Below are 23,160 nucleotides of genomic sequence, written 5' to 3'. Positions count from 1 at the left end.
GACAGTACTAAGTTCACCGTTATAAAATCCAGGCTCTCACGCACAAGTCCTGTGGTTCACCCCCATGCTTTAGGGAAAAAATGCCTAACATAACAATTCAAATCAACTCAACTCCTTGTACTCTTTTCCCAAACAAGGTATGGCTACACTATTAAGTGACACACTTCGCAACAGTAAAAAGAAAGTTACTTCAATGGTTCCAAATTTGGAGGGTCCATTCCAACTGCATGAAGCTAGAATCAGCACAAAATCACAGACTACATTAAACAAAGTATGGCCAACGGAAAATCCAGTTCGTTCGGACGGGAACAGAGAAACAACGCAACAGCCAAACGCCCCCTCCGATGGTAAATATAAACTCCACACATTATGTCCTTTTGCCTTAACCCACCCAATTCGACGGGTGGTCGGCCCCTGATTCGGCAACTCCTAAGTTAAAAGGAACAACTTCACCAATCAGTTTCACACCTTGAGCCTTACAATCACACCAAAAGGTTCACATTGACGATACCATCACATAACCCCCTTTTAGAACACCATGTCTCAACAACGAAACATCTCAAAACTCAAACAATCAACAGGGAAATCCGCCTATAGTAAATAAGCCACACATATTCAAGAAACCCAAACTGCGAAAACCTTTCCTTCAAACTGGAACGTACTGGAAACTTTTTGGTTCTGTACGCGACAGTTCCAACATAAAATCAGCCGCTCAAACTTTCCATCGAAATTCCGTGAAATCACCACTTATTTCCGTGCCAAATCCCATCGCTCACCAGAGAACCATTGGAAACCCAAATGCCCTAAGTTTCAAGGAGCTTATCAAATAGTTCACGAATACCATCAAACATCCTGGGAACATTCATCTATCAAAATTTGAAAACCACATGTTTGGAATCCATTAAGGCCCAGAAACACATCAGACCCCCTCTCATCTGGCAAAGCAATACTGAAAAATCCACCCATTTGTTTTTCCCTTAAAATGAAGTTAGCCATCGAGAGTCTGATACGGAGGGCACAATTTCTAAACCCAAGTTAAAAACCAGCCAACATATATTCTAGGTTAGCCAAAAAAATTTTCCCGACAATCATTAAATCCGACGAACACTAAATTTCCCTCCACTGTGAAATGGTAATGCCCTACAACAAGGGAACATCCCTAAAGAACATCAAACAACTGCTACTGAAGTCCGTCGTCAATAAATTAAAATCCACCAATAAATGGGGTTTCTCTCCCACAAGTTCCCCGGTTTAACACTAGCTTCACAACAAATGTGCTCGACTAAAGTTAAAATCATTAACACCACTCCAATATTTTTCCCCAGAATTGTTGAATCTAAAATTTTTACCCAAAGTCACCAAACCCCTCCAAAAAACATAGCCAAATTTATGAAATCACCAATTCTGGGCTCGCCCAAGACAGGTGAAGACAACTCTTCAATGCAGGGAAAGAAATCTAACGGTGACACTTACTCACAATCAGACGATTACCTACGCATTCAGTTCACGCACGGGTTAAAAAAAACCACACACATAAAACACCCCACGCTTTTAAAAATGAAACTCCACCAACTCGCCAACACCCATCTGAACGGACAGCGAAACTCTGAAACCGGGCCACAATCCTCCAGTCCCCCAATAAATACACATATTTCGAAAGTTATCTCGACATTTACCTGCACCCAAAGTTCTCCAAAATGGACATCAAAACCGATTCAGTACCACAGGAAAATACAGAGGTCCTCAAAAGGACACCACTTCTAAAGTTTGGCCAGTGCTACAGGGAAAAGTCCACTACATACCATCAATCCAGACGTACCATCCAAGTCCAAAAGGGCAATTCATGGTTTCAACCCGGAAGTTCTGTTCCAGGAAAAATAAATACAACGGCATTCACATCACAATTCCGGTGACTCACTTTTTCGGGGAAACAGAGTTGGAATGGCCACTATCTCCAAGGAACAACAGAAAGTCAACGAAAGCATAAGACGCCCTTCAATTCTTCAATTTCTAGTGAACTTCCCCATTATTGTGTCGTACAACACGAAAGCACGACAACTGTTAGGAGCAAAATTTCCTCAAAAGCTTAAACCAAGGAAACTTCCGCTTACTCTCACAGGGAGCGACGAACAACGAACCCGCCCGTTTTAAAATTCTGAGAAACACCACCTTTAATCGCTTACTGAAAACACCAAGGGCCCCTAAAACCCAACGAGCACACTCCTTCTTAAGAGGGAACAACTCTAAAAAGCTGAAAGTCACATCCAACTTTCCCACATAAAGTCTCACATTATCCCAATGAAAGCCCAACATCACAATCCTGCGTTAAACCACCTAATCTGTCCACGGAAACAACGTTTAGTCCTACCAAACGAACAACTCACTCTAAAAACTCGAAACAAACTCTACCTAGTCCACATTGCTATGCATCTACCATTTAACTCCAATGAAACATCCATCCTTCATCAGTACAAGAAAGCATGTGCCAAACCCAAAATGGAAGTCCCTTTCAACGGGAACGGGTTCCCCTAAAGTTCGGGAATACAACTCCTGGCTCGCCCAAAGATTCGTGCATTACTATAGAAATTACTTTTACCCAGAAACTAAACTATCCAGTTCGTATCGGTAAAAAGAACAGGGAACAACGCAAAACCCTTAAAACGCCGGGCCGTTCTTAAAGTTCAATGAGTGAACATCAACTTAGCTCTGCCAACACCCAAGGAATTAAGGTGAGCACTCTTTTTAAAAGGGGAAATTTAAAACTACCAGATAGCACTTACTAAAATCGTTTCAACGTGAACCGGAACACGCAACACCCAAAGGCCTCCAATCCTCGCACCCAAATAACATCAACCCTCACTGGGGAAATACCTAACCCCAATCAAAAACGGAACACACTCCTTTTAAGACAGGAACAACTCTAACAACTAAAATTTAACCTTACCTTCACAATCATTCACAGATTACCTCGAATTCCTCACCACCCAAAAGGTTCCAATCCTGGTCAACCACCTATCTATTTCCACTGGAACACAATTTGGCTCCTAAAAACGGAAGACACAACTCTCTCTAAAACATCCTGGCTAACATTTTAATTCCAACCCGGAACACAAATTTTTAAATGTACCTTTACCTCCAAGTTCACTCACAACTCGACAAAAAACGCTTAACCAAAACCAAGGTCATTTCACTAACAAGTTCTTCATCCAATGGCAGTTGAATACAACTCCTGCAAACCACCACGAAATCTAGGGTAGCCTCACTAAAATAGAAGTAAATTGGAAACCATACGCATAATTCCATTCGATCGGTCAAGGACAAGGAACAACTCAAATGACCCAAACCATTCCCGGGAAATTCGTCAAGTTAAAATGAGGGAAACACCACCATATTCGCGCCACAAATCACGGTCACCATCAGAACCTGAAACCGAGGGCAAAACATTTTTATCGGTTACAGTGAACAAAAAACAACAACGAAAAATACGCCGCCTACTGCACAAAGGAAACACCCCCAACCATTTTCTCTCTGCCCCCAAACCATCACATAGACCTCCATTTAGAAGGCCAAATTTCCTCACCAACAACAAGACAACCTCCTTTCAAAACAGGGAAAACGAACTGGAATTTCAACCCGCCACGTCCTACAAATCCAGCCGATTAACCATCCATATTTCCTACACTGTAAATTCCATCGTGGTTCAACAACGGAACCTTTCCACTGAAACAATGGATTCAACAACGGGAACCAAGTTCCCACAATCCCTCTAACAATTCGCCGACATCACTCCTATTCCATCAACTTGCGAATTATTTTTTCCCCACTACTTCCGTTCCAAACAAACTCATCTAAAAAAAGAAAGGCCGAAACTTCAAATGGGCCCTTTCAACCTAAAAAAGCTTTGTTCCAAAGAATTGCGGTTGGAATGCACTACTAAATACCGCAAGAAATCTACGTACATCAAAAATAGCGAAAACTTAAAATCCTAAATTTTCCCAGTTTTTATCTTTCCAGTTGAAATGGAAACACAACAATAAAACGCCGCGGATCTGGTCATCAAAATAGGAAACATAAACCATTATTGTGCTTTGTTACACCATGACGTCAGGCACGAGCAACCTAAGGGGGGCACCCCCCCAAAAGCTTCAAATGAATAACTTCACACATCATTTGCGGTTTGTCCTACACCCAATGCAGCCAAACCCAGCTACAATCCTGAGGCACACACCTCAAACTTAACACAGCTGTAAAATCCCCAATAGTTTCCAAAACGGACAACACTCCCCCAAATCTACAACCAACGCTAACCACCTAATTCCAACCCCTGTATCATAAAAGGGTCGGCACACAAAACACATCCATTTCTAAAAACCGACAAGCCATGCTAACCCACTGGAAGTTCTTTCCATGGAACAATGTCTTCATCACTGGAACGATTCCCAATCCCAAATTCCTCTCGACATCACTCTTTTCCTCTAAACACTTGGTTATTTGGAAATGCTTAACACTTACCCAGTGCAACTCACAACCTTCTGTCAAAAAAGCTATCCCAGAAACCATGGGTATTAAAATCTACAAGTTCTCGTCCAAGATCCATGTCAATCATCCCAAAGCAAGCCGAAAAATCAGGAGCACTCATCTACAGGAAAGTTCTTAAACCAGTAGGGCAAAAATTCGCTGACGGTCCCCTGCAACAAAAACAGAAGCATAAAGGGGCCCCCATTCGTCGTTCTAAGTGAAACAAACAAGCCGCCCCCCCAAACCGCCACGGCATCCTTGTTTACACAAAACTTTTTCCGCAAAAACAATAAACATTACTTCAAAATCTTTTGCGGGAAAATTTTTTTCTCAATTAACAATGAAACCCCAAACAGTTTTCAAAAATTTGGCGCCCCCCAAAATAAACGCCCCAAGTTAAAAACCAGTAGTGGCTCCTCACCAACAACGGAGACAACACTCTCTTCTGAAAGAACATCGGAAACAACTGCTAACACTGGAAGTTCCACATCGCCTACTAGTTCATCATCAAAGTCCAGCACGATTATACCATCGCAGAGTTCCTCATCAACTGCGACACTTTCCATCGCTGGTTCAACCACCGTGAGTTCTATTTCCACTGGAAACAATGTTGATTCTAGTACAACTGGAACAGATTCGACAACTCACTCTAACATTCCTGGCTCGACATCAGCTTCTATTCCCCCAGTCAACACTATGGGTATTGGAAATGCTACCACTTTATCTCCAAGTGCAACATCACATAGCGTCATCAGTACAAAAGAAAGCATAGTGCCGATAACTTCAAATGGAGTCACTTCAACTGCTACGGAAAGTTCTTCAGTTCCAAGTAGTGCAGGTGGAATGACAACTACTGCAATGCAGCCGACAAGAGAATCTACGGGTAGCACTCTATCTAATAAGGAAAGTACATTGGAAACCAGTACTGGCACTGATTCCAGTTCTGTATCGGTCACAGTTGCAACAGAGGAAACAACAGCAACAGCATCCAAAACGCCGCCTTCGATCTCGGCAAGTTCAATGAGTGAAACATCAACATCAACATTGTCGTCTTTGCCCATCACCCATCTTCCAGCAAGCAATGGTATGACCAGTTGTAGATTTGTCATATTTCGCTTGCTTGATTTTTGTTACAGAAACTTAGTTTTTTGTAAAGTCGTTGATGTAAAATACCTTGTCCATTGTGAAGCAATGTGTTAGCGTGAATGTTTGCCTCACTAATATGCTATATTATAGCTACTTATGCCACCTGCAAGGTGATTGTTGTTTGCAAGTAGTTAACCCCATATGTGCTCAATCATCCATCGAACGCCTTATATTATAACTGAGAAATAGTATATGTTATGTTTAATGATATACTGTGACCGTACTAAAATTTTAGTCCATACCCGAAAAAACGGATTTATAGAGTAATGAATTGACACATACAGCAATGCAGTAGAAAGAAAAGACAAACTGCAATTAGTGAAGTCATAATTACATGCAATGCTTTTAGTGCGAATAGCGTTGTAATGAAATTACCGCTAAAACATACGTTAGCAGTATGTCTTAGAGAATTGTCGAATATACACCATTGTATTAGTTGTGTTACAACAAAACCTATATCATTACAGAACTGTATTGTTTTATATGAAATGCATAGTGTTACAGCAATGTATTGTGTTGTTAAATAATGTGTATCGTTACAGCAATGTATTGTGTTATTAAATAATGTGTATCGTTACAGCAATGTATTGTGTTATTAAATAATGTGTATCGTTACAGCAATGTATTGTGTTATTAAATAATGTGTATCGTTACAGCAATGTATTGTGTTATTAAATATAATGCGTATCGTACAGCAATGTATTGTGTTATGATATAATGTGTATCGTTACAGCAATGTATTGTGTTATTAAATAATGTGTATCGTTACAGCAATGTATTGTGTTATGATATAATGTGTATCGTTACAGCAATGTATTGTGTTATTAAATAATGTGTATCGTTACAGCAATGTATTGTGTTATTAAATAATGTGTATCGTTACAGCAATGTTTGTGTTATAAATCATGTGTATCTTTACAGCAATGTATGATATAATGGTATCGTTACAGCAATGTATTGTGTATTAAATAATGTGTATCGTTACAGCAATGTATTGTGTTATTAAATAATGTGTATCGTTACAGCAATGTATTGTGTTATTAAATAATGTGTATCGTTACAGCAACGTATTGTGTTATGATATAATGTGTATCGTTACAGCAATGTATTGTGTTATGATATAATGTGTATCGTTACAGCAATGTATTGTGTTATTAAATAATGTGTATCGTTACAGCAATGTATTGTGTTATTAAATAATGTGTATCGTTACAGCAATGTATTGTGTTATTAAATAATGTGTATCGTTACAGCAATGTATTGTGTTATGATATAATGTGTATCGTTACAGCAATGTATTGTGTTATTAAATAATGTGTATCGTTACAGCAATGTATTGTGTTATTAAATAATGTGTATCGTTACAGCAATGTTTTGTGTTATTAAATAATGTGTATCGTTACAGCAATGTATTGTGTTATTAAATAATGTGTATCGTTACAGCAATGTATTGTGTTATTAAATAATGTGTATCGTACAGCAATGTATTGTGTTATGATATAATGTGTATTGTTACAGCAATGTATTGTGTTATTAAATATAATGTATATCGTTACAGCAATGTATTGTGTTAATAAATAATGTGTATCGTTACAGCAATGTATTGTGTTATTAAATAATGTGTATCGTTACAGCAATGTATTGTTTTATGATATAATGCGTATCGTACAGCAATGTATTGTGTTATGATATAATGTGCAGCGTTACAGCAATGTATTGTGTTATTATATAATGTTCAGCGCTACAATGTATTATGTTATACTGTGTATCGTTACAGCAATGTAGTGTATTATTAAATATTATGTAGCGTTACAGCAATATATTGTGGTGCATGAAAACGTATCGTGTAACGCGAATGTATTGTGTTACAGCAAAATATTTATGTTACAAAACATAAAACGTGTCAACAATGTTTTGTTAGAATGATCAATTATGTTACACTATCGTACAATATTTACAGCATAACACATTACAACAATGTTTAACAACATTGTATAACAGAACAACAACGTAAAGCACAACAACAATTAAAACCTAAAAACAATGTATAACATAACATTGTGTAAGATAACAATGTATAACATAACATTGTATGACTTAACAACAATGTATAACTTAGCGAAAATGTATTACATAACAACAATGTATTACATGACAACAATGTATAACAACAAATTTGACATTACACTGATATATACATTCACAACTGTGTATGACAATAAACGAATATATTACATCAGAATAATGCTTTGTTTTGTACAATGACATATTGTTACATACTATATATAACCTGCTTAGCACATGCTAGTGTAGAAATTAATGCTCCGCCATATATCATATGTAATCAATGAACGCCGAGACTCCTATTATCAGAATTAATATCAATATCATGACCCCATTTCCCATTTTCCTAGCAATAGTCAATTTAGAATAACATAGTGTCGGCTGCTTCGGAAAAAAACCTTTTGATAGGCGCTCGCTCATATTTTTTTTTATTTTTGTAAAATAGTGCTCAGGTATAGAATATGTTGGTATATGCCCAATCTTATTAAAATCTCGATGGCCATTCTCACTACGTTACATATAGCTATATACATGCTGTACCGAAATGGTTAGCTTCAGATGCATGATGTGACGAATGGGTGAGCTCGATGACATCGAAAATTGTCAATTCGACATAAAAGTGAAATATTGAGATAACAAAGGTCACCAGAACGTGACACATTATGCGATGTCGTTAGATATTCATGTAACTTAGTGAGAATGAGCATCTATGTTTTGATTAGATTAGTATTTGTCTTATATTATATGAATTCATTTTTACTTTTGCAAAAAACGAAATTGAATAACAAATATGCTCTGGTATGTTTCTGTCAAAGCAATTATCATGGTGAATTCTCATTTTGAATTGTCATGCTAAATTTTAATGATAAATTATCATGATGAATCAATCATGGTAAATTATCTTGCTGGAAGTTGTGACATAACCACCGATATCAGAATAATACATATTGTATTTATCTATTTAAAGGTAACCATACAACAGCAAGCAGTGGGTCGAATTCAAGTGCCGTTGTAACATCCCCTGGGACAACACCTTCAGTGACAACAGAAACAACATCCGGTAAGCCGACGCCATGTGCATGATTATTTTTTTCCTTTTGCATTGTTTAAGTTCCTTTCAACAGCTATGGTCATTTAAGGATGACCTCCGCTGTTTCTGAGATGCATGCGTGTGTTGAGTGTGTTTTCGGAGGCTACGGTATGCTCATGATGGCCTCCTTGAGATGGTGCGAAAGTGATATCGACTTTATAGTGCTACCTCAATGAAATATATCGAAGGTATCCAGCAGGACAACACAGTCAGTCAAATAATACTTCATGTGTATGAAATACAATAGAGTGTTGGCAATGCTTGCTAAATCTCACTGCATGTTGATCTAAAAATACGATTAAAAGTTGGTCTTGCAGAATCAGGCAAGTTCTTCCACGTATAGGAACGGTGCATTGAAAACACAAACGTATATCTGCTCTCCACTTTGCCAAATTCACGATCTCTTTCTTTTCTTCCCAGTCTGCTGTTTCTGTCTTTGTTAAAAAATTTTATGTTGGTGTACCTTCGATACTCGTCCTCTTTTGACTTTTGCTGTCGATGATCTCGACACCCGTTCTTATATGGCCCTCGCTGTTGGTGTCCCTTGACATCCATCTTGATATGACCTTGGCTGTTTGTGTCCCCTTGACACCCATCCGAATATGACCTTGGCTGTTGGTGTCTCCTTGACTCCATCCCCATATGACCTTGGCTGTTGATGTCTTATTGACACCGTCCTCATATGACACTGGCTGTCGTCTCCTTGAGACCGGTCCTCATACGACCCAAATTACACAACAATTGGCGCTGGTAGTATTATCATATTTTTAAAACAAGATAATGTTCCATTGCCACGTGATTGAAATGACAGCAAGAAGTAAATGATTATATTATTATATAATTATGGGGGAGGGGTCGTTCTGGTTTATAGGCCTTGTTCAGACTATTGTCGTATTCCTTCAATCTACAATTTCAATTTACATTTCATGTGGTTGTGTTTGCATTCAATACTTCATCACAAATTCTCTATTATCTCGACTTTCAGTACTAGCATCCAACATCTTCACCATCACACTAGCCAAGACGGACGATGGGACTTCTGCAGAAATCCCTGTGAGCGGAAACATTCCTGTGTACGGAACCAGATACAAGCATATCCACGTACGTAAACGTATATTCACATCACGTGCCTGTATAGATTCAGTGGCTGAAAAAGGGCGTCATAAAGAGGAAGCGTTCCAACGCCATCAGATTGCTACATTGTATGTTCGTTCTCGGCCAGTTATATACATGACTGTTGTCAACGAAATGGAATTCATGATTTCAAATTTAACACACTATATGTTGGACCTATAGTCAAATACAATATAAGTGTGATGTTAAGTAAATATTTCAATGATTTATGAAGTCGGCCTTTCAGTATAGTTTTACAATGCATATAACACAGTTAATAGTCTGTTTTATCGGCACCTTAGCACTGACAAAGTTGTTTTGGATGTTCTTCATTTGTGTGCATTTATATACATGTATATAACTTTTTCATTTCAATATATTTCATGAAATCAATACAATTTAACGAAAAATGGACAACAGGCTATGTATGTACAAGCCTTCCTCCTACATATACATACTTATTGACATTTACGTATGTTGATCTATGTCATTACATATTTTTTTCTTGAAATGCTTTTGAAAACAGCTTTGTGAATTTTAATTTTATCCACAGGTGAGTATTAACGGACTTGTATCCCTCGGAAACAACACGGTCGGATATAATCCCCGGCCTCTTCCAATTGGAACAAATAACACGGTTCTACTAGCGCCGTTTTGGACAGACCTTGATATTCGGAACACAACAGATTCCTCTGTGTACGCCACTGTATATCAAAACGTCCAACACAACACGAACATCACGAAAGAATGGCTGCCATATTTGGAACCTGGCTTTAACCCAACGTGGGCAGTTGACGTCCACTGGGAGCATGTGAGTCCATACCCTGCGGAAATCTACCATAAGAAAGAAGTGAGTATTAGAAACAAACATTGTGCATGTATATCTTATTTTATGTTACCATGTAGACTATTTTCTTTTGGCGGACCTGAATTTTATTTTGGTGCATTAACAAAATGATGCAATCATAGATTGGCGCATCAACAATAGCTACTACAGGTCTATAGAAACAAAACACAATGAGCGAAATAATTAATTTATTTAATGTTTCAGCTGACAAAAGGAAAAAAAATGGATGATAACTGCATTTGAAATACTCAATTGTAGTACCATCATATAGATGTCGGTAGAAAAAATGAAACTTTGTTTGCTTACTTGTTAAATATTCTGTACAAAGATACATGTAGATGCACGTTGTAGTGTTTCATTGGACAGTCAATTCATGTTAGAAAAACACTTTTTGTATAAAGTGAGTCGTGTGTGATAGTATACTTACAATCCCGAGCATGTAGTGGATATAGTTTCTCTATATGTGAGGATAGTATGAGTCTGTGATAACATAATGTCTAGTATCCCGGATTTGTAACGGTTGTCCATCTTGACATTCAAATTTGATTGGTACCAATCTTGCACATTACAGAACACATCTTTCCGGCTGGTTCTGCTGTCCGATGGAGACCGGACCTTTGCTGCTTATGACTACGATAAGAACAATGCCTTACCCTATAGTCTCGCGAGGACACCTGTCATAGGCCTCGATTTCGGCTCGGATGGGTACAGGTCATTCTTCAATAGAACCGGCACACCAGAAGCTGTGGATATATCCAAGACTGTAGGAAATATAGGTAACATTTTTAATTATTTGTTCATTATATATCATTTATATATCCATGTATATTTATTTATATAGGGACTAAACACTTGCAATACATAAATGTTAATTCTTGCGTGCAAATTTCAGCGTTTACTTTACACAGACTTAAGCGACTCATAAGGGAGGTTTATATGTAAACCTACGAGTTAGATTTATCTAATGTAACGTGAAAACTTTATTTTAAAGACATCTTCATCTACACGTATATAGCGACAATTGCTGAATGCAACGTTTTCCTACCAGAACAAAATACATAATTCCATGTATTGATGACGTCACAATAATGAAAGTTTCACTAATTGGTTTTGTCGCTTTTAGAGAATGACAATTTAGTATAATAAAAACACCTCTTTTATACATATACTAGGCATAAACATTGGTTCCATTACGCAATGAATCGCCTTCTCTGTTTCAGGGCTCATTGGTAAATGGATATTCAAGCTGTATAACGAGTCCACTGTGAGTAACGCCACCGCGACCTGTCGTGATTGGCTGACCCAGGAGTCACGTGATATTGTATCAAGCCCAATTCCGGCATGTCCTTGTTCGACGACTCAAATATTTGCAGACCCTAAATTTTATTTTGATAACGCCACATACTGTGCTGACATTGTAGTGCCGACAGAAAACGGCTACGGATTGGTATGTTACTGTTAGCAATATTATTGGTCAATATTATTATTCATACATTTTTTTCTTAAGTAAGGAGAACACTTTTCACATATTGCCTCTTGAATCTCGAAAGCCAATACAGCAGTAATTCATGTGAAATCAATGATGATAAAATAAACAATTTAGTTGCAAAAGCCGAGAATATATCATTGTATAGTCTTGGTATTGTCCAGTGGTATTTCACGATGTATCAAGAAATTGATATTTTGCACTAGATTTGCTTACATGATTGACAGGCGAATGAGTGTTTTTATCGCTTTTTAAAATCTCGAATTACTTCAAATTAACAATAATGGCCAAAGCTTCAAATTTTCCCCGAAAGCGTTAAAACAATATCTCGAAAAAAAACAGATATAGGCCTACAGTACCTTATCTCAAGACTTTTTAATTTTCGCAAAATTTTTATTTCATTCATAAAAAAACTTAACCTTACTCCTAAGTTCAATAGTACAATATGACCAATGATTTTTTTCTATAACGTTTGTATGCTGGGAACATTGATACTAACACTGGAAATGTTTGAATTTTTATTGAATTTCGTTCGATATTTTGCCTCTGGTACCACGAATATTGTCTTTTCAGCATTGCTGCTACAATCCGACAGACACGCCTGTCAGAGGGTCTTTAATGACAGGACCACGTGGTCCTAGTGCATTCTATCGGTTCCATCCGGAGACGTTTCCCGCCCTTCACAAATCACGTGACATCTATGCGCGTGATGCATGTTGCACGGAAGAAGAAACATGTAAACAATACTACGCCCGGCGTATTGTCTCCTCATGTTCCAACTACATCCCTCCAATCATTGGTAAGTAGTTTGAATGTCCGGTAGTTTTCTGACAAATGAAATAATTCAGTGGTTGTATGCCTGAAAAATCATGTATTTTCTTTGTTTATGTTATTGATAATACAACAGCCTATTAACGGCTTCACCGCTCTTAATTTAGATTGATTTGATAATCATTTAAGCAATTGTTATCCGCCATTTTGTTATATTACAGCATCAGTGTTCGGGTCTCCAAACTTACAAACCTTTGATGGACTTCAATACACGTTTGGTGGAAATGGAGAATATCTATTAGCGGAAACAAATACTGGGTCGGTTCTTCAGACCAAGATGGAGCCGATATGGATAAAGGGCGATTCAAGCCAGCCCAACGACAACCTTACAGTTTTTTCGTCTTTTACGATCTCCGGTTCAACCGATGTAACGGTGTCTCAAAACGACAAACGTACAGGTAATGTTTTGATATCGTTTATGCCGTTAGGTGTGGGTATTGAATGCGTTTATATTTCAAATATACTGCTAGTTTTGGGCTAAAAAGACAACACAGTATGTAACGTTGCTTATGATTTGCTAAAAGTATGTGCTGTAATCTTCCAGAACGAAGAGCCCGTTAACGAATGTCGGAAATCTAGATTCTTACAGACGTGTTCAATGTTGATTTGTCTACTGGTTCCGTTTTCATCACCCTAGTTCTCATTTAGAGAATGAAACTTCATTCGGATTTGACCTAGATTTGTAAAGCAGGTGTCATAGATAAAGCATAAGACGCTTACCCTTTCTGAGCACCTGGTTTTTTCTCCTTGTACTTATTCAACGTGCTCAATGAAAATCTTATTTTTTGTTCTTTTTTCGTCCTTTATCAATTAAGAGTTGTAATTACGGTTTCGTTATCATTTCGGTATTCTCGCTTGTTTTTGTCCAATAAGACTAATACGTCACTCAATTATCATTATTTTATGAATTATATAGAAACATTGAAAGACACGTGCGTCAAAATTATTTCATCGCGTCGTTTCCGGTTCTGGGTTGTATGCTTAAGTTAAAACTGAATGTTCAATATACACTAATATTGTTGATGAAGAATTAAAATGTAAATTTCCAATCGTAATTCTACTGTTTCTAATACTGTAAACGTGGTTATTTCCGCGGGTGGTTAATATCGCGATTTCGATACGTAAACTATACGCGTAGGGGTAATTTTCGCGATCGACCCACCTTCATTTGTAGTTCGAGTATACTCGAATTCATATCAAAATAATATATGTGGGGGAAATTTTCGCGATCAAAAGGGATCCGCGTAATAAACGCAAATTTCCCCCTCGCGTAAAATTTCCATGTTTACAATAGAATAAAAAACAAAGAAAAGGCATGAGTTAAATAATGCAAAACCGTATTGATTTGTTACAGGTATCGATATTAAGGTAGACGGAGCATCTTTAACCAACAGCTTCGAGTGGGAATCCAATTTTCGAAGGACATTTCAAAACTTGACCGTGTACAAGAACAGCGACGATTGCGTCGTCATTGTGGAAACTGCGGGTAAGTATGGTGGTAATATGTAACATTATCCGAAAGTGTTTACCTCCCTGTAGTGATTGTGGGAAGTTGTAAGATATATCAATACACACTCACGACATTGTGACCTAAAAGAAATAGTCGAAAACCAAACGTATAGGCTTCCGGGAACCTTAAGACGCTCAATAACGAAGCTTTACCAAAAGAGGATGAAACCTATTGACACCAAAATGAAATTGATGCATTCAGGAACAAGAAACGTGAATACGTATTTGATCTTAATACAATTTCCTGTGGGTATCAGAAGTTTATGCATTTCATTTTCGCTACATTACTTGTTTTAGGATATTCTTAAATATATAAATACGAGTATACAAATGTTTCAAACCATCTTTTTCTCATTATAAGGAATATACTAAAACAAAGTCTATCGACATATCTTGTTTAGTTAATAGTAATAAATACTCCATGTTGACAAATTTTATTTGAAGGCTTTTCGACAAAATTCTGTGACGCGGGAGGATCCATTTCTGCCGTGGTTGTTACCCCTCCTGAAGCTGTTCGGAACACCAGGGGGTTACTCGGAACAGCAAACAATGACAAATCTGACGATCTTAGCCTGCGCGATACAACAGTCGAGCCACTTTCGTTAAACTCTACCGACAGAAAAATCTTCTCACAAATGCAGAGTTGTAAGTACACGTTACATCACTGATATTGTTAACGGTAATGTGGTATTTTATTTACCAAATTTCGCAGTTTCTGATCCAACACATATATTGCCAAATACGTGATATCAAATATATTTATTGAATTTCGCTTAATCGATTAAGCGGTTTGTCTTTTCCTCCTTTGCTGTCGAGAATATTAAGTTAGCGCATGTTGCTGTAGACACGATGGACAGCTTGTTGTAGTAAGGCGTCGAATAGAAAAAAGATCCCCCCTTATGATAAATCATAATCATTAACATTCTTTTTTTAATTTCAGAAAAGACAGCTATTTAAATTTAACCACACCAAGTTCCCCATTATGTGGTTTTAGAATATTAACATACCTTATGTACTTATAAATGATTTATTATTTGAATTAACGAATCATTCAAATCCAATTCTAGAAGCACTTCTCTCATAACATGTTTACGACGCCTACAATTCCTGGCATGTAGTGTTATAATGAAGAGATGACAGTGCTCTTTTTTCTCTTGCCTTAGGGAGAGTTTCACCCGACACCAATACGTCCTTGCACCAGAACTTGACCATAAACGCAACTGATGTAACGCCATTATTCCTTGACGAACTTTATCCAAACATCTACAACGACGAGAACTCCACTGATTACATTGCGTGTTTACTTGCCGATGCCATGGTGTCTAAAGCTTGCTTGTACCACAGACTTGTTCTGAAAGATGAAACGACGGCAAATCAAACATTAGCGATAGCAAGCAAAATCGCCAACCAAAAGCATGTTTTACGTAAGAAAATTATTTTTAATATAGCACAACACCTTGTAGACAAATTCTGTAGGCATCTTCTCAAAAATGACAGGCAGAATTCGTTTGTGTTTAAGATTGAATAGGACGTACATATGCTTGAGAAAGATCTATGCATCTAATATATGAACGTATCCAATACCACATCAATACAGTAATAAATGAGTCAGCTTGTTACGGTTATTAAAATTCCATTGCAGAGTCTCGAATTCCCCCATTGGAGACAAGCGAAGGTCGGATCGTGAACGTGACTGTTGGTAAAGAAATGACGCTTTACCTGAAGCACATGCCAAGTGTAATCGGGAGATGCAATACCGACCTCAACGCCACCTGCACTGACAATGGTACTGGTGTGATGTTTACGTGGACTCCGGCCTCCCTAGCAACAGTGCACCTGAGGTCAGTCAACCACAGCATGCTTGCGGAATGATCTCGATAAAACTATAATGGTTAATTCAGAAGAGAACGTGACTATTCCGAATTTGACACACATTTACATGGCGTCTATGAAACAACAGACGAATTTCCTTCCTATCAACATTGTACCCTTTCCTTGTAAATCTCTATATCGTTTTTATTCTAATCTCATTTATCGGTTTTGAGATTCAATAGCTATTGTGCTATTTTTGTTATCTTCGTCAAAAGATATTACTTGCAGAATCACATTACCTGATAAGCATCATGAGTAACATAATTGAAACCAGCATTAATTAATATTTTGATTAACATTTTGTTATTCTAGCTTCACCGCTGTAGACAATACACTGGGGCTAGTTTCGGAGACTGTAGCGTATGAGATACATATCTGTGATTGTTCTGGGCACGGCACCTGCAGGTTTGATCGATTTCTCCCAAATCAACATCCCATGGATAACTTTCGCTTGGCCTCATGTGACTGTGAAATCGGATGGACAGGTGGGTTGAAGGGATATTATAGGAAATGTGTTCAGTTGTTATTCACTTTCGTACATACATGGTTTTCAAAAATTCCGTGGGCACTATTAATCGATGAACGCTTATATCCATTGATTTATAACCTCTTTAGATTTGAGATTTGACTTTTTTTATCAGGGATTTCGCGGGTATTATCAACCCACCACGAAAAATATATTTCATTTTGATGTTAAAACAAACCATGAATTTGAGCCCAACGTGTTTCATATGTTATCAGGACACCATTGTGAACTCGATTTCGATGGCTGCCAAGGAGCTCCCTGTGTAAGCTGGGGGTCGAACTGCACAGACCTGACCCCAGCAGAGCAGAGACAAAATAAGCATCCTTACAGGTGTAGCGAATGTCCTTCCGGTTATAGAAGGATACAGACAGACTGTTTCGGTGTGTATTTCTATCATATTGAAAACATTCAGGATTATGCTGAATATAACTCAGACACGTGATGTTTTCCAAGCATTTTTTTGTAAAGCTGACTAGAAACAGTATATATTATTTATGGTATTTGTATTTGTTAGTAATGGAATTGTATTAAATTCTTCTCGGTCATGTGTTGTGAAAAACTAAATCCCAATATCAAATGTATCTGATCTAATACCAAATGATATATTGCTGGATCAAATAATCCAAAACACTTACAATATAGTTTTACAAATGACTTCCCAAAAAATGTCGCCGTGAAATGAAATGAGGACAAAGTCGAAACGAAAAATAGTAATTTACTATTTAAGATTCATTCCGTTGTCTGTCCAGCATCATTGAAATTACTCACATTTATTCAAGGACCTAAAACTGATATTCACTTAAGGATATAGTCGACACTTCGTTGATTAAAATAACTCATTTTTATATCACTTTTTAGAAGTAAAAAAAAGGCATATTACAGTGGTATATTTCAATATATTCAAATTTGGTCATCTTAATAAAACACCGAAAGCTTATATGCCACGATGTAAAATCAGAAACGGAAATACGTACCTATATTCGAAGTGCTCCTCTTCCGAATTCAATTAGTATTTTACCTCTGCAGTCTTTGCTATAACATTTTTAAAGCATGTCAATTTCATGTTCATATTACACTTACCTTTTACGTTATTTTGACTATAAGCTCTATACCCGGTGTCACATTTCAGAAATAGACGAATGTCAAGAAAATACCACCCTCTGTGATAATGAGCCGGGTGTATGTATCAACACTAATGGTAATTACACATGTCAATGCCCACGTTCAACGTTCTGGAATGGATCCGTGTGTATCTCTAGTAAGTATGAATTTTTTCCCGTTCTTTTTCCTCTTATGAAATAGCTTGATTAATTTTTTTTTTAAATGTTAACTCTCTGATAAAAATAGCAATATGCAATAAATATACCTTTCATTTTCAGTTCCAGAGCCGTCAACATCATTCCCAGAATCCACCACTGTTCGCAGTCCAGGTAAGACTATCGCCAACGTAGACGTATGATGTTTCACGTAATAAAATATGTATGCCCAAGTTGCAAAAAAATATTGATAGCTAAATGATGAACCATTGCCCTAATAGATTTCGGTGCTGTGGCACGTTTAAATGGTAGTTATGTATTTAGCTCCTAGATTTCGGTGTATGCCACTTCGGTGATGCCCAGAGCACGACTCCATCGTATGTCACACAACATGTTATAATACAAATAACCGAACAAACCAATCATTTATGACAAAGGTATAATAACAGCAAGAAAACTGTTAAAAAGCCTTGATTGACTTATTGAGCAATCAAGGCATGGATCCGTAAAAGTTGCATTTTCGGTTTTGTTTTTGTTTTAACTGATCATTGCTCGGTTCATGTCAGTTTGAAATAGCATAATATTTTGTTTCTAGATAATTTAATGTTATCAATTCACTAGCAAAGATAAAACTAACATAATTTTTCATGTTTTTGTTTTGTCAGTGGACCTGTGTGGATATTACAATGGAACACAAATGTGTGAGAACAATGGAACGTGTCAGCTTCAGAATACAAACGATTCAATATGTGTGTAAGTAAGAGATATGCCCGAATAAATAACTGTACGTTCTCGCCCTTTCGTTTATAGTATTTGGTATTGACGATTTCATTCAGATAATGTAAGATCTCAACTTTTCGTTCATAATGAGGGCTGTTAAAAACATAGATTGTAGCACAGGTACTGGCCTCGTCTGTCAATACACCAACATTATATTATATTGGGAGTATTGACAGACGAAGTGAGAGCCTGTGATTAAAGTTTACAAAGAGACACCTAATAAAGGTGTAAGTATATATATACAATTTATTTAATTAAAAAAAAACCTCTCATTTAATCACACATTAATCAGTACCAATACTCCAGCATTGCCTGTATGAAACAACGAGTTAAAGATATTAAATTTTATATTAGGTGCACTCCCGGTTACCATGGAGACCTGTGCGAGCTACGGAGTGTAGCGCGAGCCACGGACGGTGACTGGGTCGTCGAGATTCTCTTGCCAGCTGCTGCAGCCGTAGCGATCGCAACTGCGGCGTTGTGTTGCTTAATGGCAGTTGTTCGGCGGCGACGCAAGAAGAGAAGCCTAGATGAAGAATCAGACCAGGATAGGTAATTCATTTCTATAGTAAAATATAAATGTAAAGATCACAGCTCTTTATATTAGGAATACAATTACTTGCCACGTGTCATCAACGAAGCTGAAGATGCTTTAACGTCCGGAAATCTGGTCCTATGATCACATTATGTCAATTTTTGTATGCTGACCTCGTTATATCGATTTTGAGAAAACGTACGCCCGGACGTTTCGTTAACAAGGCAGGACTCTGTTATTATTTTGCAATTTTTACTTAAAGGTATTCGACGCATATCTCACCAAAATATGATAGGTTACCGATTGTAAGTCGGTAGACCGTGGTCAGAATGAAATACTGGAATCAGCAAATCCGAAAGAGAATGTACATATTCCATTGAAGTATCACATGCGTTATTAAATCCTAGTTTTTGCTACCTACTTTTAGTGTATTCAGTCGCCTTCTCGATACGTTAGCATCACTGACGAGTCTTGAAATGACGTAATGTCAGTATGATGCAGGTTAATGATTCTGGTTCTACTTTATCTATCTCAGAATTTGTAAATAAAGGTGCTAACATCGTGTGTGTCATATTTTCAGCTTTGGGGTACGAGGATCTTATGCCGTACCATCGTCCATATTCCTACCCAGGTTTAACACCAATTGGCGTCAATTTTACGGCTCTCCTAGCACCTGGAACGACACAGCACCGACGGTTCACCGGGACCGGCCTCTTCAATTTCCCATTACCTACCCTTATGACAACGAGACTAATTCAAGCGTACCAACGAATTCTTTCGACGATCGAAGTAAGTATACTTAACATTGCTTAATTTGGCTATTGATTCCAATCAATTTTTCATAAAAATAAATGAAATAGGTAAAATATGATTTTTTCTCAGAAGTTTATGTTCAAATGATTATATATATAATTATATATTTATCAATTTAGCTGTATTTGTATACAGAAGGGTAAGTATTTGTTTACACATCATGTAATGTGTTTGTTCAAAGTTTCGTTTTAATATTCGTTCTGTAATGGTTTGGCATCAGATGCCTGGTGACTAAATACAATATGCATGTTGATCAATTTTAACAGGGGACATTGGTATCTGTTCGTTTGTTTACGTTTGTCTAACAGACCGAAGGGCGACGGAAATATATCGGAATGTTCCGATTTTAATATTTAGCATTGTCTATGTCATTTAACGGTTGTGGCATTAACACGTGTTTTTTGTGACTAACTCTAATGTATGAAATATTTTTTGTAAGAATATCAACGCCACGTAATACATCGTTCAAGATAAATCTTAAACCATCATATCATAAAACCTTTTTTTTTTATTATTATATTGCACTCAGTCTATTGAAGCTGGTAATCAAATGACGAAATTCACCTCAGATTAAAATAGCTAAATAAGAACTTAAACAATTTTTTATCATGTTGTTCATATTTTGCTCTCGTATACAATTGTGAGTAAGAATCGATATTTTGCTCTAATATCCATATTTTCTATTTGCATTTTCGGTAATGATTACTGCACGAAAATGTTTAGTCAATATGATAAATATGTACTATTCTAAAGTAGGAAAACCTTGAGTTGATCTTTACCTTCTCTGCCTGATTGACATAGTGTTTCTATACCCTGTGATCATTATCAGATTTTTAACAAATGCCATTTCAGGTTTAGATACGTCCCCTGAATGGTGCAACAATGTTCTACTTCAGGAAGATGAAGTGAGTATGAATATGAGAATATCTCAGAATACTTAGTATCTGGTATGCATGTCCAAGTTACCGTTTGTAAGTTGCCGGTTCCTCGCAGTGCTGACATATGATGCAGTTTATTTCATAATTCAGAGTACACATATTTTAAGCATTAAAGATTAAAAATTTAAAGTTTGTGTATTTTGTACAATTTGCTATATTTACCTCAGTCCTTTTTAGATATATGTTTTTGAAGCGTCTTTTACCCGCATTTTGGAATTAGAAAAATCATCGATGCTTTGTTTTTACGGGGTTTAACGCCTACGCAAAAGTCAGATTCATATGATGACAGGATGATGTAAATTCAAAAGACTTCCATTGGTTGTATAGTACCACATTATAATGTTGGAAAAATAAGAGACATTTTTGATGAGAAAGTCGTATAGTTTTGACATTTTGAAACTAAAGGAATTCATCGTTTGTTACAGTTCAACATCGGAAGACCGATCTACAAAACTGAAAGAATTTATCCACATGTAAGTAAAGATGTCGATGACGGTTAATAACGATTGCTAAAGTCTTGGTGTGACGTGCCAATTATAGAATTATCACAGTTCAGTTACAAAACCATTTTATTCAATGTAGTATATATACTTTATAACAAATTGATGAAGTTATATAAAGTTAATGTATACCGATAAGGCTTTCTGCATTTAAGGATTTTTTCCAAGTATCTTCCCGTTTCTATTATGCGAATACTTTCCTTCGCAAGAACTTAATCATTTATTATATATAAATACACATTCTGCGTATCATTGCAAAATCTTGAAGAGGACAATTTTCCCTTGGTAGTTGATCAAATGTAATATGTTGATACATGTAGCAAATAACTTTTATGTCAATGACCTCGTTGGTTTGCATTTCAGCTGCCCGACGATAGCTATTGAGTGTTAAATCCACAAAGAAGTCAATCGACATGGATGATGACCCACGGCTCCGGACAGGTTTCGACAATAGATGGATATCGCTAGGAATCTCTAGAGAGGATAGAAACCTATCGCGAAAATTCAATGACAAAACTGGAAATTAATCTAAGACAACACTATCATAGATTCATGGAAACCCACTATGAAAATGGAAGACAGTATATATCAATCTTCGACGATAACGATACAAAAATCTCCGAGGATGGATATCAATTAAAAATTCCTCGAAACCTCTGAAGATAATGAGACAATGACAATCGTTCCTAGTTATATTTAGATATAACTAGCAGTAACAAAAATATTCCTGGAAATATTTGGAGGTTATGGACAGTAACAGAAGTATTCCTGGAAATATTTGGAGGTAATGGACAGTAACAGAAATATTCCTGGAAATGTTTGGAGATAATGGACAGTAACAGAAATATTCATGGAAATATTTGGAGATAATGGACAGTAACAGAAATATTCATGGAAATATTTGGAGATAATGGACAGTAACAGAAATATTCATGGAAATATTTGGAGGTAATGGACAGTAACAGAAATATTCCTGGAAATATTTTGAGATAATGGACAGTAACAGAAATATTCCTGGAAATGTTCGAAGGTGAAGATAAATTGACAAAGCATTCCTGGAAATATTTGGAGATAACGGTTTTTCACATCTGGAACTTTCCGGAGACAGTGACAAGACAGGACAGGGAATTATATCATAATTCGCTTCAGAATTAGCATAAGACGGCTTAAGTTTATGCTTTAATATAAGATTCGAAGCTTATCATTGCTAAAATGCCATTCTTGAAATTCCCCTGATATTGCAGTGATAGTTTTACTTATTTCTGTATTGATTTCTTCAAAAGTGCTTATATACAATATATCAATATACCAATATTTTCATTCCATATCATATAAA

General features: G+C 36.8%; 1 protein-coding gene across 1 annotated transcript; it reads left to right on the top strand.

Moving 5' to 3' along the window:
- Positions 1 to 273: 273 nt before the first annotated feature.
- LOC117319167 (mucin-like protein) lies at positions 274 to 23,154 on the top strand. The gene is made up of 23 exons (XM_033874005.1): positions 274 to 347; positions 4,875 to 5,602; positions 8,696 to 8,788; positions 9,804 to 9,919; positions 10,485 to 10,781; positions 11,350 to 11,554; positions 11,999 to 12,225; positions 12,838 to 13,063; positions 13,257 to 13,493; positions 14,450 to 14,581; positions 15,049 to 15,249; positions 15,768 to 16,028; positions 16,247 to 16,445; positions 16,789 to 16,961; positions 17,218 to 17,382; positions 18,132 to 18,260; positions 18,382 to 18,432; positions 18,924 to 19,011; positions 19,393 to 19,590; positions 20,154 to 20,362; positions 21,239 to 21,291; positions 21,750 to 21,797; positions 22,188 to 23,154. The coding sequence occupies exons 1-23, from the start codon at positions 274 to 276 to the stop codon at positions 22,206 to 22,208; spliced, it is 4,131 nt and encodes a 1,376-aa protein (XP_033729896.1). The 3' UTR covers positions 22,209 to 23,154.
- The last annotated feature ends 6 nt before the right edge of the window (positions 23,155 to 23,160 follow it).

The sequence above is a fragment of the Pecten maximus genome, unplaced genomic scaffold (genome assembly GCF_902652985.1).
Source record: "Pecten maximus unplaced genomic scaffold, xPecMax1.1, whole genome shotgun sequence".
Taxonomy (NCBI): Eukaryota; Metazoa; Mollusca; class Bivalvia; order Pectinida; family Pectinidae; genus Pecten; species Pecten maximus.
Note: the sequence above shows the minus strand (reverse complement) of the source record. Positions and strands in the feature narration are given on the sequence as shown.

Excerpts from the sequence above, each read along its gene's own strand:
- LOC117319167 (XM_033874005.1), top strand. The coding sequence starts at position 274 with ATGGCCAACGGAAAATCCAGTTCGTTCGGACGGGAACAGAGAAACAAC. Across the intron at positions 9,920-10,484 it reads CCAGATACAAGCATATCCAC|GTGAGTATTAACGGACTTGT; the intron begins GTACGTAAACGT and ends TTTTATCCACAG. Across the intron at positions 21,292-21,749 it reads TTCTACTTCAGGAAGATGAA|TTCAACATCGGAAGACCGAT; the intron begins GTGAGTATGAAT and ends CGTTTGTTACAG.